The sequence below is a fragment of the Babjeviella inositovora genome, assembly GCF_001661335.1.
Source record: "Babjeviella inositovora NRRL Y-12698 unplaced genomic scaffold BABINscaffold_9, whole genome shotgun sequence".
NCBI lineage: Eukaryota > Fungi > Ascomycota > Pichiomycetes > Serinales > Babjeviella > Babjeviella inositovora.
Genome location: NW_017566846.1, coordinates 12,381 through 26,385, shown reverse-complemented (window position 1 = coordinate 26,385; position 14,005 = coordinate 12,381). Strand labels below are relative to the sequence as shown.

General features: G+C 49.5%; 5 protein-coding genes across 5 annotated transcripts; 2 read left to right on the top strand and 3 right to left on the bottom strand.

Moving 5' to 3' along the window:
- Window positions 1–148: 148 nt before the first annotated feature.
- On the bottom strand, window positions 149–1,015 carry COQ5 (2-hexaprenyl-6-methoxy-1,4-benzoquinone methyltransferase; the record flags this gene model as incomplete). The annotated part of the gene is made up of 1 exon (XM_019131884.1): window positions 149–1,015. One exon carries the CDS (start codon window positions 1,013–1,015, stop codon window positions 149–151), a length of 867 nt encoding a protein of 288 aa, XP_018983955.1.
- Window positions 1,016–2,147: 1,132 nt separating this feature from the next.
- PMT1 (dolichyl-phosphate-mannose-protein mannosyltransferase) lies at window positions 2,148–5,300 on the top strand. The gene has a single exon (XM_019129296.1). The coding sequence runs from the start codon at window positions 2,409–2,411 to the stop codon at window positions 5,178–5,180; it is 2,772 nt and encodes a 923-aa protein (XP_018983954.1). The 5' UTR covers window positions 2,148–2,408; the 3' UTR covers window positions 5,181–5,300.
- Window positions 5,301–6,467: 1,167 nt separating this feature from the next.
- Window positions 6,468–8,045, bottom strand: MED1 (Med1p; the record flags this gene model as incomplete). The annotated part of the gene is made up of 1 exon (XM_019132870.1): window positions 6,468–8,045. The coding sequence occupies one exon, from the start codon at window positions 8,043–8,045 to the stop codon at window positions 6,468–6,470; it is 1,578 nt and encodes a 525-aa protein (XP_018983953.1).
- A 416-nt stretch (window positions 8,046–8,461) lies between these two features.
- POS5 (NADH kinase) lies at window positions 8,462–9,739 on the bottom strand (the record flags this gene model as incomplete). Its single annotated transcript, XM_019131885.1, has 1 exon — window positions 8,462–9,739. One exon carries the CDS (start codon window positions 9,737–9,739, stop codon window positions 8,462–8,464), a length of 1,278 nt encoding a protein of 425 aa, XP_018983952.1.
- Window positions 9,740–11,336: 1,597 nt separating this feature from the next.
- On the top strand, window positions 11,337–13,976 carry BABINDRAFT_162335 (transient receptor potential ion channel family protein). The gene has a single exon (XM_019129295.1). The coding sequence runs from the start codon at window positions 11,538–11,540 to the stop codon at window positions 13,743–13,745; it is 2,208 nt and encodes a 735-aa protein (XP_018983951.1). The 5' UTR covers window positions 11,337–11,537; the 3' UTR covers window positions 13,746–13,976.
- The last annotated feature ends 29 nt before the right edge of the window (window positions 13,977–14,005 follow it).

Below are 14,005 nucleotides of genomic sequence, written 5' to 3'. Positions count from 1 at the left end.
GAAAGATCGTCATTCAGAAACCCCTCGACCTAGCATTCCTCAGGAATTCTTTGGTAGCTATTCCAGTCAAAAGCTCTAACGCGGCCCAAGCTATCAGATTTATACTTCTGCCACTACACCGTTCACATACTAACGATTTATTTACAAGTTACAACTTCACCCCGATGTGGATGGCGGCGACGCCAAAGGTCAAGTTCTCATAACCTCTGTCTGGAGGCACGTAGAAGCCGGCCTTCTCGATCATCGACTTAAACTCCTCCTGCTTCGGGAACTTGCGAATGGATTCGACCAAGTACTGGTACGATTCTCTGTCATTGGCAATCAACTGGCCCATCAATGGCAAAAGCGAGAATGAGTACATCTGGTAGAACTTATCGATGAACGCATTGTCGACCTGGGAGAACTCCAAGCATGCAAACACGCCGCCCGGCTTCAACACACGGTAGGCCGTGTTCAACCCTGCTTGGATGTCGGTAAAGTTTCTGATCCCAAAGGCAATGGTGTACAAGTCCTTGGAGTTGTCGGCCACATCTTCCATGCGCTGCCCGTTAGCCTCCATGAACTGGATGCGCGACGGGTCGATCTGCTGCTGGAAGTTTGCAAGGTAGCGCTTGTGACCCTCCGCCAACATGTCCGGGTTAATATCAGCCACGGTCATGCGCACAGAATGGTCGTTGTGCTTCACGGCAGCGTGGTTCATCAAGCCAAAGGCAATGTCACCGGTCCCACCCGCCACGTCTAAAAACTCAAGGGGCTTCTTAGGGTCCGCGCCCGGTCTCAAACCGGGGTCCAAGCGGCGAATAAAGTGATCCTTCCACAAACGGTGCACCCCCATAGACATTACGTCGTTCATGACGTCGTAATTAGAGGCGACGGAGGAGAACACGTTCCCGACCAACTTCTCCTTCTGGTCCACCGGAACATCCTTGAAGCCAAAGTGGGTGGTTGGCTTGTTGAGGATTGCCGCGACTGACGAGAAGTTTCTCAGCAACAACTGCTTTCTGATCACGCTCATTTTGCTAGAGGAGGCATATGAGGCATCCAAGAAATGGCAGAGACGGATTTTTACACACGTCCAGGGTTGTGGGTAAGGCACGACCACTCTGTGCCATTCTCAATATATGCCGGAGTTGTACTTATATTCGTATACGAATCAGTGATTTAATAGCCGGTATTCATGATTGGGCTAATGGGTACTAAATTTAGCATCTAAATAAGTTTAATACATGTTGGGGTGCATGTGTAGTGAGGTGATCAAGGTTATAATTTGTCCCTCTGAAGCTCGGCCAAAGCTGGTGACTTGGCCAGGATTTCCGTCAGACGGCGAAAGGTAGCCAGGAAAACTCCTTTTTCCCCTTCTAAATTCTAGCTAATAAAACAGAGAATTTATTTTCTAGTTGTTTAAGATATAGAGCCACTGCTTGGATTTATGGCTTATCTTTTGACCAACATTAAAATCAGGATTGTCCTAGTTAAAGTCACATGATATGGGAAAGCTATGAAAGCTTGGTAACCAGGCTCACGTTTTGGCTCTGTCACGTGAATATTTACTTAGGAACTGTAACATAATGTAGTCGACCCTGAGATTTCCTTCAAACCGCAGCCCAAATATGTAACCAGGCCCAAATTCAGGCAAAATGACAGTAAAATCAACCCTGAATCTCGGAAAAGAAAAAGAGAGACACAGCAGGTCAACCTTGTCCAAACAGTCAGCCCGTCAAATTCATCTAGAGTCTGGTCTGAGATACTAACCTTCCCCGCATATAGTATCCATGGACCATACCCTGAAAGTACAGACCTTGACACCGTTTGGTTTTTTATCTTCAATCCTTTATATAGCACGCAACCGAGTGTTTTGTACAATTGGTGTATCACAAGTACGAATTGTTGATCCATAGAAGGTTCCACTCCCAGTAAACCTGGTCTCGTGTCCTAGCCTCTGGAGACCAGATACAGCACGAGGATCCTGCATTCCCCCAGGAATGGCCTAGACCCGCCTCGGGGAATTTCCCGTTCGCGAATTCACTTTTCGCTGAAACCCTTTACCCTTACACACCACTCATACTCGCCTCCCATCGAAAGACATCTTAAAAATTCTCATCCACACTGTAAACACTTAAATAATATTATAACACCTTGGATTATATCGCCGCTTTATGTGAACTTCCTCTCTGATCTCTGTTTATCGCGGCTGATGCGCACTCCTGCCGCACTCCACGCGACTTTTTTTCCTGACGTGTTCTCTTCCCAATCCCTGCGAGCACGCACCGCTGGCCTACCGCTGGCCTACTGCCTACCACTGACGCGTTCCCGTTTTGCTTACACGTCACAAATAGAAAAAACCCGCCATTTTACTCTATCCTTGCTTTAGCACCATCGTCTTCACTCTTTGTTTTCGCTCCTATACAATGGCTAAACAAGCAAAGCGCGCTGCTGCCAAACCATCCATTATGGACGACCTCGACGCCGTTGTGGTGTTCGACCCGAAGTACGAGAAGGGCGCCAGCCGTCCATTCTTGGTCACCGCGCCAGCGCCAGACTTGGCCAAATTGAGAACCGTCTCCACTCTCCAGGAGCTCCGGTACATTGCTGCCTTGGTTCTCCTCACCACCAGTGTTCGTTTGTACAACCTCACAAAGCCAGACTCTGTCGTCTTTGACGAGGTGCACTTCGGCGGTTTCGCCCGCAAGTACATCCAGGGCAAGTATTTCATGGATGTCCATCCGCCATTGGCCAAGATGATGTTTGCCGCTGTCGGCTCGCTCGGTGGCTTTAAGGGCGACTTTGAGTTCAAGGCCATCGGCGATGCTTTCCCAGTCTCCACCCCATACTACTTGATGCGCTTGTTTCCAGCCATGCTCGGGGTTTTCACCGTTGTCTTGTTCTATCTCACCTTGCGCGCCTCTGGCTGCAGAAAACTTGTGGCCTTGATCACCGCCGCGGCCTTTGCCGTGGAAAACTCCAACGTCACCATCTCCAGATACATCTTATTGGACTCTCCATTGTTGTTTGCTATTGCTCTTGCGGTCTACTCCATCAAGAAATTCGAGGTTGAGATTCCGTTCTCCTCCCGCTGGTTCAAGAGTTTGGTGGCCACCGGTGTCGGTTTGGGTCTCGCTGTCTCCTCTAAATGGGTCGGTTTGTTCACCATTGCGTGGGTCGGTGTCTTGTGCGTGTTCCAGTTGTGGTTCATCATCGGTGACTTGTCCGTCTCCTCCAAGAAGGTTACCCAGCACATTGCAGCTCGTGGTATCTTCCTCTTGGGTATCCCAGCCTTGATGTATATTCTTTCCTTTGCCATTCATTTCCAGGCTTTGTACAGGGAGGGTGAGGGCTCAGGTTTCATGAGCAGCTCCTTCAGATCCTCCCTCTCTGACAACACCATCCCATCCGACTTCCAGGCCGACGTCGGTGTTAGATCTACCGTCTCCATCCGTCACTTTGGCACCCAGAACGGCTATCTCCACTCCCACCCCCACGCCTACGAAACCGGCTCCAAGCAGCAGCAGATCACCTTGTACCCACACTTGGACCAGAACAATCTCTGGTACCTCGAGTTGTACAACACTACCGAGGCCCCAACCTCGTTCGAGGCCTTGACCGACGGAACCAAGGTCCGCATGAAACACATTGGCACCGGTAAGCGCTTGCACTCGCACGACGAAAAGGCTCCTGTGGCCACCCAGGATTGGCAGAAGGAAGCCACCTGTTACGGGTTTGAGGGTTTCGAAGGTGACGCTAACGATGACTTTGTCTTCGAGATTGTCAAGTCCAAGTCGAAGCCAGGTGTTGCTCAGGAACGCGTCAGAGCGTTGGAGACCATTTTCCGTCTCCGTCATGCCATGACCGGCTGCTACATCTTCTCGTCGTCCAACAAGCTCCCGGATTGGGGCTTCAAGCAGAACGAAGTCACCTGTGCCACCCAAGGTAAGAGATACTTGGAGGAATTCTACATCGAGGCGAATACCAACCCATACCTCCCAGAAGATGCCGAAAAGATCAGCTACAAAAAGGCATCTTTCTGGAGCAAGTTCTTTGAGTCCCATGCCACCATGTGGAGAGTCAATGCGGGATTGACCGGTAGCCACAACTGGCAGTCGTCTCCTGAAACCTGGCCGCTCTTGCAGCGTGGGATCAACTACTGGGGCAAGGACTCCACCCACGTCTACTTCTTGGGTAACGCCATTGTCTGGTTTGCTTCCACCCTTGCTATCGCCGTTGGTGTTGTCCACATCTTGTCCAGCATCATCAGATGGCAAAGAGGCGCTAATGTTGGAGCCGACGCTCATGTTTTCAACTACAACACCCAGGGTTTCCTCTACATCTTGGGTTGGGCCATCCACTACGCTCCATCTTTCCTCATGGGCCGTCAAATGTTCCTCCACCACTACTTGCCAGCCTTGTACTTTGCGCTTTTGGCCTTAGGCCACCTCTTTGATTTTGCCGTTACCGTCTGGTTTGCCAGAGCCAGAAAGGTTGGTTACGCCTTGCTTGTTGTGTTTTTGGTTGCTTCTATCGCGTTCTACAACCGTTACTCCGCTTTGATCTATGGTACCCAATGGACCAAGGAAAAGTGTGAGGCTGCCAAGTACTTTGACTGGGACTTTGACTGTGGCAAGTACCCAGAAGACTATGCCTCGTACAAGGAAATTGCACAGGCCAAGTCCTCTGAGTCCATTGCCTGGGACGCTGCTACTGCCGTGGCCGTTGCTCCGGAAGCCTACGTTCCACCTGCCGAGGTTGAAAGCCCACCCCCTGTAGCTGACAGCCCTGTGGCCGAGCCTGAAGCTGTAGATGCTCCTGTGGCTGCAGAAGCTGTTGATGAGGGCACCGTTGTTCATGAATTTGACGCTGTCAAGCAGGAAGTTGAAGCCACCGTCCAGTCCCCAGCTGATAACGAAGAGATTGAGCTTCCAGAGGCGCCGGAAGACAAGTTTGTTCATGAAACTGTGCAACAAGAAGCGGTTGAAGAGCAGGTTGTGGAAGAGGTTCACGAAGATAATGCTCATGTTGAAGAGCCTGTTGAAGTGCCAGTTGTTGAAGTACCAGTTGTTGGAGTACCAGTTGAAGTGCCAGTTGTTGACGAAGTTGAACAGGTTGAGCCTGAAACTCCGGTTGAAGATGCCGCTGCTGCTGTTGAACAAGTTGTGGAACAGGTTGAAGAGGCCATCGTCTTCTAGTCGAGTACTTTTTTTTCCCCAAATGTTGGGAACTTCCTTCCTCAACATTCACTTATAACATAGCTTTATTTTTCTTATCCTATTTAAAATTCCCTTTGAAAATGTAAAGGTGAAAGGCTCTGATCAGGTAGGTTGAGAGAGACTATACGGATAGGAATTTTCTGAGAGCCCACTCTATCGAATCCTAACCTGACTAAACCAATTAGCACCAAAGTGAGATTAAAGCCTGAGTTGCCTAACAGTGGGGGTAGAATAGGTCAAGTCAAACTTTCAAGCACAATCAATCTATAGGAATAACTGATATAATTATTTACACATCTACGTCGCGCACCAATCTAGATGGTATCCAAGTAAACACTAGTGGGTTTACCGTTGAAACTGCTAATCACTCTAAGCTAAAAGCTTAAATCCGAGAATTTTCGTGTACAACTTCACAGATGTGATATGCAGATGACGCCTGAAGGCATGAAGCTCGTTTTGCTTTACTCTCCAGGCTCAATTAAACGGACCTGATAGGCACAAAAGTTGATCGCATACCTCGTCCACGTTTAACCTCCTGACAACCTCATGAAGAAAATACAGATCGAAAGGCTATCCACCACGATTGCCAACCTCAATATCAAGCCAGCAGTGCTAAAACTCTTTGATATTCCGCGGGAATTCATGGACGACTCAGTATTTATCCCCGTGGGAAGGACATACATGCCTAGCTACAGAACACTTAAGCAAAAACCCTCTAACTTCAGTTCTGAGATCTGTGAAGAAGAAGCTTGGGACCAGAGTCAATCATTTCAGCCGCTTCGTACAACGCAAAACTGTGCTGAAACTGCGACTGTTTTTCCAACCAGGGAACGCTCAAACCCGAATAATGTAGAGAGTCCTCGCTACAAACACCATGAACCCTTAAGCATGTCCAGCGAATTTGACGACCTTTATGCGAATCCAAGCTATCATGGACAGGCCACCCAGCAGGCGGAGCAAGGGATATGGCACTTCCCCGAAACTCAGTCATCCCCACCAGTCACCTCGCCATCACATTATACAACCATCCGTCCATATACAGATAAACAGGGAGGTTATATCGATCGTGCTCCACTGTCGGGAAGCAGTTTCCGCGACATACTGCAATCGAGTGCAGTATTCAAGCTTCAAGGAGTTGAAAAGGGGACAAGTTCCTTCCTTGCTAACGATTTCTCGCTGCTCCGAGCACTTAGCTCGGAGTTTAGCGAGCTACAGAGTCCCGATGAGATTCTTTAGCTACGTGTCTAACATGTCATTGTCTATTTCTCAAATCCACGCTAAACATTCGAGCAAATCCTCAGTTCTGTTCAACATCCTGATGAACTGGGCCTTGTCGCGCAATTCTCTGTCACTCTCCATTGTGGAACTGCTTTCGCACCCCGTCACCTCACCATCGTTAATGACCAAGACCCAGTCGAAAGCCTTCGCCGAGTCGTTCAGTATGTCCCCGTCGGTGCCATTCTGGTATTGCACCCGCAAGCGTAAGCCTTCCCCGCTATTGAGAACCGAGAGCTGGCACATATAATTGGTAGGGACAGCAGGGGAATCGGTCACCATATCAACATCCACGTCGCCAGCCGCCGCTGCTTCGCTGAGAAAATCTGCCAAGAGGATTTCAGTATCGTCCCCTTGGTTTTCGGGCACAACCGGGGAAGTGGGCTTGGTCTCGAACCCTGGGTGGATGTTTGAGTTGTTCTTGGCGCTCCGCTCCTTGACAAACACCTGGATATTGCGCAACACATTGCCCAAGAAGATCCAGTTACGAAGATTTCGTATAAACGAAGAGAGCTGGCCTGATGCGTCCTTGACTGAGCACGATAATTGCAAGTTGACAGCCTTCACCGGAACTATTTTCAACCCGTCAAAGAGATAGTTGATCTGCAAAGCCAATTTGCGGAAGTCCAGTGGGTCGTCTGAGTCCAAGACATCGTTCAAAGGAAGGTGCAACTTGTACTCCAAGTAGTTTACATCCACAAGCTGGCCAATAAAGTTATGGTATGCAGAAGGGACGTCAGTGGCTCCTGTGTAACCGTTGCCCCAGGAAATTAAAAGTGATTCGGGCAAGTACACTACGGGCTGGAGCTCGAATTCTATCCCCGCCTGTAACCCCACAACCTCGTGAGACATTGCATCGCCGATCTCGAAGCTCTTGGTGATGGCAAACGGTCTCTGCGGGCTCGTATCCGTGACCTCGACGATGTTAAGGTGCATTCTGAAGCGTTGGTCCTCCTGGTCTTCAGACAATAACCGGTTAATGTGCTTATCCGTCTCGAAGTACGTCACGTACAATCCCAAATGGTCACTGTAGTTGAGTTGCATCGCTCCTAAGTGGCCCCAGTACTCAAACGGCTGGTGGTTCACGTTTAAATTCTCGGGTAAGGCTTGAAGCAGTTCCATGAAGCTGCACAAGCTGTCGTAATAGTGGAACAAGTCAAAGTTATGGATTGAGAGCCTATCCAAGCGTGACAACGTGGTGAGATTGGAGTGGAAGTCGGCTAAAGGCGTATGGGACAAATTTCTGAGGAGAATCGCTTCAATCGACGCAGTAAACGCACCTGTGGAGCTTTCTAAACTGGGAAACCCGATACTCACCTTGCCCACCTCCAGGTCACTTATAAAGTGTATATCAATGGTAATAAGTGCCCCTGACACATGCAATGTTTTTGTGAAGCCATCAGAAGCAGGGATTGTCTCAGCCTGGAAGTTCAACCACCTGGCCAATTTCTGAACGGTCTCGAGAGATAACTGGAAGTTGGGGGATCGTTGCAAAGTCTTTGAGATGAGCTCCAACTGGGGTACGATCTCATCTGGTGGAGCAGGAGTCTGTATCTCTGACATACTCATGGGAAAGTTTATGAGCGGTTGTACGGACATCAATTCTGTTTAAGTTTGTTTAACATGGTGAAATCAGTAGCTGTGCCTCTCTAGGGTATACAGAAAATATGTCCTACCTATCTTTGTTATATCTGTTGATTGGGATGGCTAACATAAAAAAAAATAGGTATAAACCGAATTACTTAAGGGGTAGAGAAATATTTTATTGGTAGGAGACCCTTTGCTGATGGAAAATCTTCCGTATATGAGAGACCTTTGTTAGGAAAGCCTTATACTTTATGAAAACTTACATGGAAGAGTGGAAATAAACTGAGACTGGAGTCCATCCAGGTTAAACTTGCAATGAATGATAATCTATTGGCCAAGCTATACACGCCACACGTTTATGAAATGCCCATTATTTACCAGCTGTCCAAGACATGCTTCTACAATGCCCGAAAACTGCTATTGAACCCTAGCAAGTTATTGATTCCCGCGGTCCAATCATTTTCTCCCTTGGCTACACACCATATTCCACAGTGTTGGCCGCTCTTGACGGTTCCCAAATCCTGCAAGTGTTGAAGGTTTCGCTGCATCAAGCTCGGTGGACACACCTCCTCGGTACACGCATAGGTCGTGGGGGTGGCACGTTCCAGAACAATGTGAAGCTCGTCACCGATACGCAAGTCCTTATGAGAGACCCCATCGATGGACAAGCCGATGGTAGAGTTGCGGTTGGTGTCGGCCACCTTCAACATGATGTGGGCCGAGGCAGGGAGAATCAACGGTCTGAAGGAAAGCGAGCGCGGACAGATGGGGGTGAGAAGGATACACTCCACCAGAGGATGCGCAATTCCGCCGCCGCAGGAAAGAGAGTAGGCAGTGGATCCGGTCGGACTGCTGAAGGTCACGCCATCGCCCGTGGTGCGCGTGACAAACTCGTTGTTGATATAGATGTCGAAGGTGGTCAAGTGGGGTAACGCACCTCTGTGAAGCACAATATCGTTCATCGCATGAACTACCTCAGTATTTGCCGGTATGCCGCCTTCATTTGAAGCCTCTGGTTCCAACACGGGCTTTCTCCAGACGTGGCATTCCAAACGGGCCCTGTGCAAGACTTTGGCACGCGACTCGTAAACCGTCTGGAAGGCAGTATCAAACAGCTTGATGTTGAAAGGCAACAAGAAGCCTAAGGATCCCATGGAAAACGGAAGAACGGGCGGCACGATCTGGTTCGAAAACAAGGAGACTCCACGCAAGACCGTTCCGTCGCCGCCAAGGCTTACCATCAAATCAGTGCGCAGCGTGATGTCTAGGATGTTCTCCGATGTGTAAATCTTGTAGGGAGTCGGATGGACACGGTTGGCGTCTGTAGCAGTAAATTCACTCTGGATCTCGTCCGCGCACGCGTGGTCAACCATGACGTTAATGGTGGGGTATCTGATGTATATATGCTTGATGAACTCGATAAGGGCCCCCCTAACCCGCGAGTCCCACGGCTTTTTAACGATAAAAATGTTCTGGATGGGTTTGTTCCAGTAGAGCGTGTGCAATTGTGAGTGGGGTGACGGAATGTACTCTGGCAATTGACTGGGCTCGAGGCCCTTACACGACTTAATTTCGACGAGTGGGCGGATACTGATCAAGCGTCGAAGCGCAGGGGTTGTAGTAAAGCATTTTGTGACAAGGGATGGGAGGTTATAGCGTGGCTTTGAGCAGAACATGGCGGGTAGATGTCAAATGCAAGTCGTGTAGCGAGGGGGGGAATAATAGTAGGCGGTTCAGCTACGGGGTAACGAGTGTTAGTCTATAAACAATACTGGATGTGACTTGGATCCGTTTGTATATCAGACTGATTCAGGTTTCTACGTTTATCCCGGTAACAACAAGCAAAGAGAGAGGGTAAGACGCTGACACGTTGAGTATGATGAGTAACATTGATATGTCCTGCAGCTAGTGCTGGCGTACAAATATCGATGAGACCGATACCGGCGACGAATATCAATCAGGTTGGTTTACAGTGAACGGATCCCGGATGGCTGTGAGCCTGCAAGGGCTAATGCCACCTCAAGTTGTCTTAAGCAAGCAACATGCCTATGGCGGTCCTAATATGGTAAAACAGGGTGGCCGCTTATTGGAGCACAGCACACCTTAATACGTTTTCAACTATTCTAGCTAAGATATATAGATGTACCGCCGATCATTGCACTATCCCCCATTCGGGCTCACGAAGGAGTTCCCTTAGAGTCCACAAGGAACTCGCATGAGATACTGCACCCAAGATCAGTTGACTTTAATCTCCAGCACTTTCCAAAAACTGGTATAGTTACAACAATACTCCAATGGTCATGGGTCAAAGAACGCCATAATGGGTCCAACCTCAATGGAATGCTTTAGCGTTGTGGAAAGTCTGTGAAATTTGCGTTTGTTAAGGAAAGAAAAGGGAAAAATGGCGCTGTGAAAACGTAAGGTTCGCTCTATATTTATACTGCACGGCTGCGCTACAGAAGAAAATATTTCTCATCCGGGTAACTACTGGAAGCGGCCTGATGGGAAGTATGGTAAGGGCTACCACACGTGCAGGATTACGGGGGGGAGGGGGGATTATTGCAAAAATGATGGATATTGGTACTTGGAGTAGCTGTGATATATTCTTGGAGAAATACTAGTAAAGTTTGTAAATGGCAGATAAAAAACTAGGCTGATAAAAGGCCAGGCGTCGCAGATTGAGTCGCTTTAAACGGTTTGGAGAAATTCAAACTAGGCTGTCACGTGTTCTACGAAGAAATCTTGGCTTGTGATTGTAAACCTCCTGATGACGTATTTTTGGCTTGGCTCCAAATCCCTGTCATCGATCTGCCGTTGAGTACCGCCACTGGGGATAAAAGCCGGTTATCGGTACTGCATTAACGTGTACACAATGAACAGAGATCTACATCAGTTTGTTACCCATACCGGCAACAACGCTTTAAAGTTGTTCTGTTTCATCGTTGAGCCCCGTAGTTTCCAGGCATCGTTCCAGCGTTTGATCTCTAGGGCAGAGCTTCGTCCATATACGGAAATACAAGAAAGTCACCAATCGGGAAATATGTGTGTGGCTAGTGTGGCGTCGAACGCGACTCTCTATCCAGCTGCGCCTCGTACTCCATACTCCTGTCTCCATTTACCATATCAAGAATGAGGCTGTACCTTCCTCCCGAGGGCCTGCAGACTTGGCGGCTAGCAACGTAGCATTTAAAAATAGCATACAAAAATTCAGATCAACCGCGTCTAAACCAGTCACAATCTATTCTTTCGCGTAGCTCCTTAACCACTCTTCGCTGCAATCCTTTTCCCTTTCTAAGCTTAAAATTTCCAATAAATCGCTCACTTTATTTCTCGTCCCAAGTCGCTGGTCACTACATTAGCTTTTCTCGATCCGCCGCGTTTTCCCATCACCGGTTTTGTTTCCCCTTTGTACCCAACACTGGAAACTACTTCCCTACACCCAACCGAGACTTACTAGACCAGTCTAACCCCATTATGAAGCTTCCTTTCCTACACCATATGGTGGCCCTCTACCTTGTGACGGCCGCGACCGCCACCCTGTACGTCAAATCGTCCTCTTTGTTAACGTGCATGGAGAACTCGCAGTTCACAGCGTCCTTTTTCGACGTCGTGTTCACCCCCAACAACAATACCGCCACATTTGACATCAGCGCCATTACCACCATCAGCGGGAATGTCACCGCGCATGTGGACTTGATCGTGTACGGCCTCACCGTGCTCTCCAAGGAGTTCCTGTTGTGCAGCTTGAACTACGGGTCTGTGTGTCCTCTCACCTCTGGGCACATCGACATCGACTCATTTTACACCGTGGATAAGAACATCACAAGCATGATTCCCGGCATCGCGTACACGATTCCAGACTTAGATGCGAGCGTGCGTGTCATGCTCTACGCGGAGAAGGACCCAACCACGCCTTTGGCGTGTGTGGAGGCGATCTTGACCAACGGCAAGACGGTGCTGACCAAGTATGCGGCGTGGCCCATCGCGGCCATCTCCGGTCTCGGGTTAGTGACCGCCGGGGTGGTTTCCGTGATCGGTCACTCCAACACCGCTGCGCACATCGCCTCCAACTCCGTGTCGCTCTTCATCTACTTCCAGTCGGTCGCCATGACCTCCATGATGGGGGTCTACCGTGTGCCACCTATGGCCGCTGCGTGGGCGCAGAACTTCCAGTGGACCATGGGCATTATTAAGGTGGGCGTCATTCAGCGCTTCGCCAACTGGTACGTCCAGGCAACCGGTGGGACCTCCACCTCTATCTTGTATAACCAGCAGTACCTCTCCATCTCCCCTCAGAAGAAAATTAAGCGTTCTCTCGACTTTGTCAACGACATCACGCAATACGCGGCCGACCCGGGTATGAGCTTTGTCTCAAGACAGGTTAGAAAGATACCGCAGTTATTGAAGCGCGTGCAGCTTGCCTACAACATCGACGTCGAGGACTCCAACTTGTACACCACCAACGAAAAGTCGGCCGATCTCTCGGGCAAGATCTTGGTGCTCCGTGGAATACAGCGTGTCAGCTTCTTGGCCGGGATTGAGATCACCAATCTCTTCATGACCGCGATGGCGTTTACTTTGTTCTTCGGGTTAGTGCTCTTAGTGTGCTTGGTCTTGTTCAAGGCTGCTATCGAGCTCTGCATTCGCACCAACGTCATGAACGAGGGTAAGTTTCACGAGTACCGCAAGCAGTGGCCGATCATTGTCAAGGGTGTGTTGTACCGCTTGGCACTCATTGCGTTTCCGCAGCTCGGCGTCTTGTGCTTCTGGCAGTTGTTGGAGCGCGACTCCGTCGGCTGCATCATCATCGCCATCGTGCTCCTTGCCGTTGTGATCGGCTTGTTGTTCCAGGCGGCCGTCCGTGTGGTGTTGATCGCGCGCAACTCCATCCGAATGTATAAAAACCCGGCGTATTTGCTCTACGGTGACTCCAAGGTGTTGAACCGCTTCGGCTTTTTGTACGTGCAGTACTCCGCCGACGCGTACTACTGGGTCATTGTGCACTTGTGCTACGTATTGTTCAGATCGCTTGTCATTGGTGTCGCCCAGTCTAACGGGAAGGCCCAGTCGTTGATCGTGTTCATCATCGAGATCGCGTACTTTGGGGGCTTGTGTTGGAGAAGACCGTACATGGACAAGCGTACCAACGTGTTCAACATCCTTATCGGCGTGGTCAGTGTGTTGAACGCCATCTTCTACGTGTTTTTCTCGAACCTCTTTGGCCAGGCCGCGGTGGTCTCCTCCGTCATGGCGGTCGTGTTGTTTGTCTTGAATGCCGTCTTCTCCTTGGTGTTATTGGTCTTCACCATTGTCACGTGCTCCTTGGCTCTCATCTACAAGAACCCGGACACCCGCTATCAGCCGATGAAGGACGACCGCGTGTCCTTTATTCCAAAGGGTATGAATGTGTCTGACAGCAAGGAAGGCGGTGGCTTTGAGCTCGCCGCCTTGGGTGCCGCTGCGATGAGGGGGCATGACCAGACAAAGTACGACGACGACTCGGTCCTCTTTGATGCCAACTCCGACGAGAGAGGCAGATTAAACAGCGGGCAGAGTTCCTCCAGAAGTAGTTTCACCGCCGTACAACCGGGATCCGCCGTGGGCAACAACTACGGCAGACTGGAGTACGTGGGGAACTACAACCAGCTGCGTACCAACGAGAACGTTAGATGGGGGTTGTAGTAAGGCCTCTGTAGCCGAATGAATGAGCTGAGCGCATGAGGAGTGCCGGCTAGATCTTTCTCCTTGTATTTTATCTTTTCCTTCCCGTGCATTTTACATTCCAGTAGCGCGTTTCATTGTTTTAATCTTTTACGAAAATGGCTCCAGCCCGGTGGTTTGCCGATGGGTCACCTTTTAAATCCTTTTGGTTAGATATTTCATACATTTGTTCCAACTTTTAAAACGAGTCAAACACGATGGTTGAGAGATACGTATGAACT